This window comes from Mizuhopecten yessoensis, unplaced genomic scaffold (assembly GCF_002113885.1).
Source record: "Mizuhopecten yessoensis strain PY_sf001 unplaced genomic scaffold, ASM211388v2 scaffold4513, whole genome shotgun sequence".
NCBI lineage: Eukaryota > Metazoa > Mollusca > Bivalvia > Pectinida > Pectinidae > Mizuhopecten > Mizuhopecten yessoensis.
Genome location: NW_018405584.1, coordinates 294065 through 298400, shown reverse-complemented (window position 1 = coordinate 298400; position 4336 = coordinate 294065). Strand labels below are relative to the sequence as shown.

At 35.2% G+C, this 4336-nt stretch overlaps 1 protein-coding gene across 1 annotated transcript in view; it reads right to left on the bottom strand.

The window, feature by feature from the left end:
- Window positions 1-4336, bottom strand: part of LOC110449182 (DNA helicase INO80-like) — a 35121-nt gene that overhangs the window by 24584 nt on the left and 6201 nt on the right. Inside the window, exons 4-9 of the mRNA XM_021495877.1 lie at window positions 3175-3242; window positions 2794-2925; window positions 2529-2661; window positions 1964-2013; window positions 1490-1645; window positions 616-669 (exon numbers count right to left, since the gene is read on the bottom strand). Coding sequence (XP_021351552.1) covers window positions 616-669; window positions 1490-1645; window positions 1964-2013; window positions 2529-2661; window positions 2794-2925; window positions 3175-3242 — 593 coding nt within the window. The remainder of the gene's footprint in view (window positions 1-615; window positions 670-1489; window positions 1646-1963; window positions 2014-2528; window positions 2662-2793; window positions 2926-3174; window positions 3243-4336) is intronic.

Sequence of the window (4336 nt, the reverse complement as noted above, 5' to 3'; positions counted from 1 at the left end):
TGCCAGGTGAGCTAACAATGTTTTGATATGAAGCAGCAGTAACTCAGTTTTGAATATTAGATAATGACATAACCATGTGTCAGATTAGACAATCTCCATGGTAGTACAAGACAGAAATGGTTGGGATACTGTACAAAGGAAAGGAGAGTACATAGGTTTATTTAACATCTTTTCAGACAACAGGTCTTGGTTTGAATTTATTTGGTACTAAATCATTAGGGTTCCTCCTCGCTATACTTGTAGCTATATGTGAAATTACACAATATTAGCTGTAATTCCTTGACTGGAAACAATATTCACACAATAGGTCAGTGACCTCAGCCTTTCACCTTTTCACCATATCATTAACAGAGATCCTTCTCACATTAAGTACAATAGTCCTTCGAGGAAGAAATATACTTTAACAAGTGTCTAAAAACTAGGAACCTGCTCATTGCCTTTCAAGTCTTCCTTTGAAGTTTGATGAATGTAAATGAAAAGGAACAGAAGTTATGGTCTTGAAACCAATGTTTCCACAGACAGGCATGGTGATTCCAGTATGCTCTCCAAACACAGTGTGTGTGTATAACAATAAGATCATTAGAACAAGACTTGAGAAACAACTACACATCTTACCTTTTTAAATGTCTGCAGCATTTCCTTCCTGGCTGATGCTTTTTGTTTTTGTGCCTGCAATCAGAAACAAGACATTTAATAATCATGGATCTCAAACAAGTTCCAATCTTTTCAGTTTCTTTGGCAAATAAAAGACTTCAACAATCAAAGCTATGTTTTTGACTGCATAGAAATTGCACAATTTTGACCAAAGAAAGCATACCAAAGTATTGCAAAATTACACATACCCTGTATTGACACATTGCCTGGTCATGATGTTTATTGTTTTAACTTGTGATGGTGTGTTCAACACTGAATAATAGCTTCAGCTTGTAACAATATTTGGGCTGTACTTGGGACTCCCTGAATTTCAATTAGGGGCTTTCATTATCCAATTTCGGGATTGTATCATTCATTATTAAAGGATATACCAGTAAAACATCAATTCAACCCCTGTACTCCTGGTTTTGTATAGTTTACCACCCACAGAATTCAAATAATACTCTGCATCATAGTAATAGTAAAGAAACCTAACTATTCAGGGCCCATATGCATGAAACCATTTTCATGCTCAAGCATTGATTTTGTGCTAAAGCTTAATTTCTTGTTCAGTTTATGAATTAATAATGAAATCTTATTTTGTCAAAAATTTGAAGAGACTGTTTCCAATGTTTACATTTGACTTTTTGATTGTTTGATATGATGTAAGTGAGTTACAAGAAAGTTGGTTTGAGCACAAAATCAATGCTTGAGCATGAGAACAGTTTCATGAATACAGGCCCTGGAGTCCTGGGGTCAGGTAGATTCTTTTGATGGAACAGCCCTATGGGATTCATAATTAAATAATGACAAGAATATTTCATAATAGCAATAACACATTATATTGTAATTATACCTTAGGTATTTCCTTCTTGGCAATGGAGATCCACAACCTCCTGCGCTTGGCGTCAGCCTGTTCTGGTGTTAATTTTTTTACTTTTGCTGATTTAGAAGCAGCTTGCCTTTTGTGGGCCAGGAATGCCTCTATCAGATCAGGGTCTAGGTCAAGTTCCTGCAAAAGTACTTTTCTTATTGATATTTTACACTAGATCAAATTTCTTCACAAAAAAATGTTGTTGCATAAATGTTTTAAACACACTAAATATTACAGCCATGTACATTTCTGACCTTTAATATTAAATAGAACAGTTAATAAAGGGGGTCTATCTCGGTAGTGCAACATTGATCCATGCAATAAATATAATTCTATAGCAGTTACATCAAAGAACATGACATAGCAAATACGAACTTAAACATTTTCAAGAGGGACTAAAGTATGGCAACACTGATTCATTTGAATCTCAAGTTTATAAAGACACATTGCACTTACTGCTTGTCCATTTCCTAAACGCTTCTCTTTTTTCAGCTTTTTTAATTTCACTGGAAAAGAAAAATTAATGAACAGTTTATTTTAAGTTGATCTGAAGTAGCAATTGAACCAATTAAAGCCTCAAGTATCTGGAACATATAAGACGTTATACTGACATTTTGTCAAAGTCTATATAGAGGTCTTCTGAGTGATTGTTGGTTATTCATTATCCAGTATTGGCTAATTTTTAGAAATCACAAAAGACAAGAAGATGACCAAGTTTCCAAGTCAACTAACTACAAAGAACGATGAATCTGACAACCACGAGTTGAAGAATATCTTTATTCTGTATTAAACCATTTTTTTCTTAAAAATATCTTATTCATAAGCCACCATCCATGACCAGTTGCCTTTTCTGTTCAAGGAATTTAATTCTTTGGTGAATGAACTAACAAAGAACATTTTTATATTTTCTTCGTCAAACTATACACTTCACAATAAATCCATATAACTATATTAAAGCTTCATATCTTTTCAAGAAAAATATCTATCCCTGCAAATTTATTTTTATTTAAAGCAACAATACCTTTTAACTTTCTCTCCAGTTTTTTCTGATCTTTGGATATTTTTCTCTTTGGTCCCATGAATGATTTTTGATGATCATTGTATTTGTCAAAGTTTGACAGTAAACCTGTACTGTAGTACTGGAACTGATGGAGCTGTAAATGGGAGATGCAGGATATAAATACATTTGTATGCTCTGATCTGCTTAAAATACCATCTTAATGGGTTGTATGTTAAACCAACCATGGCCTTGACATTAATAAGATGGTGTGCTACAAACAACTCACCTCATTATCCTGGTAGAACTGCATTTGATGCTTCCTCTGGTGTTTATGTATCTTGAGCATGGCATGCAGGTCCTCCTGTCTGATTTCTTTCTCTTCATCTTCATCAGAGGAACTGTCACTCAATAGGATGTTCTGCAAGAAAAGTTGAACAAATAGTCTTTCTTAACTGCTGAAAATGTATATCTTGCAGTTTCTTTAATCTGTACCACTAGCAAGTATCTATTACATGTTAAGACATTTTTTCATGTTTTTGTCGGTGATACTTTAATTTAAAATCAGCGATGTTCTGTACAGAAAGTCAGAAATTAGCATTCGTTTCTTCATGCTTTATGTTAAATTCTGGAGCAGCTACTTAAAATTGAAGTTTACATATTATCTCACCTTAAGCCATTTCCTTCCCTTTTTCACACGACTGAAATTATACAGTCTGGTTTTATCAGCCTTTCTCTCTGTGTGAAATATATAATAATGAATTAATGAAATGTTGGGTAAAAAAATAATCATGTAAGATTAATTAGATACAATTTGGTTTAAATGTTTGGTTTTATATCAAATAAGACTGAATAATAGAATTATAAGGATATATGTATTAAACAGATTTTAACATGATTGTCACTTTTAATTATTTCTAACCTATTTATTTTTGACTAATATTTTTATCCTAAAAACAAGAGGCCCATAGGGCCTGTATCGCTCACCTGGATATCTAAGCAATCATGGCAGAATATTCTCCAAATGAGATCCAAGGGAATATGCCAGACCCCAAGGCCAATCCTTGTAGCATATATATCTGTATTCAATTTTTCATGCCCAGCAATTTTATGTATGGTTATGGGGTGGGGATCTCAACTGTTTCCAAGTTGTGACTCAGAAACTAGGTCCCTACGGTTGTGGCCAGACCCCAGGATCAATTCTAATATCATGACTGCATTTGTCTCTTTTTGCCAAGCATTTGTATATCTAGTTTTGGGGTAGGGATTTCAACCATTTCAAAGTTATGACCCAGGGGTTAAGTCTGCAAGGAGGGGGCAAACACTGGGGTCAATTCTAATATCATGACTGCATTTGTCTCTTTTTGCCAAGCATTTGTATATCTAGTTTTGGGGTAGGGATTTCAACCATTTCAAAGTTATGACCCAGGGGTTAAGTCTCCAAGGGTGGGGCAGTCCCCAAGGCCATCCTGGAAGCATATGTGCATTCATCTCTTTGTAATCGGCAATCGTCTATATGGTTATAGGGTGAGGATCTCAACTGTTTCCAAGCTGTGACTAAGAAACTAGGTCCCTAGGGGTTCGGTCAGACCCCAGGGTCCATTCTAATATTGTGACTGCATTCGTCTCTTTATGCCCAGCATTTGTATATATATAGTTTTTGAGCGGGGATCTCAGCTGTTTTCAAGTTATGGCCCAAGGACTATGTTTCCAAGGGTGGGGCCAGACCCTAGGGCCATCCTGGAAGCAAATGTGCATTCTTCTCTTTATACTCAGCAATTGTATATGTGGTTATATGGTGGGGATCTCAACCATTTCCAGGCAATAAACTT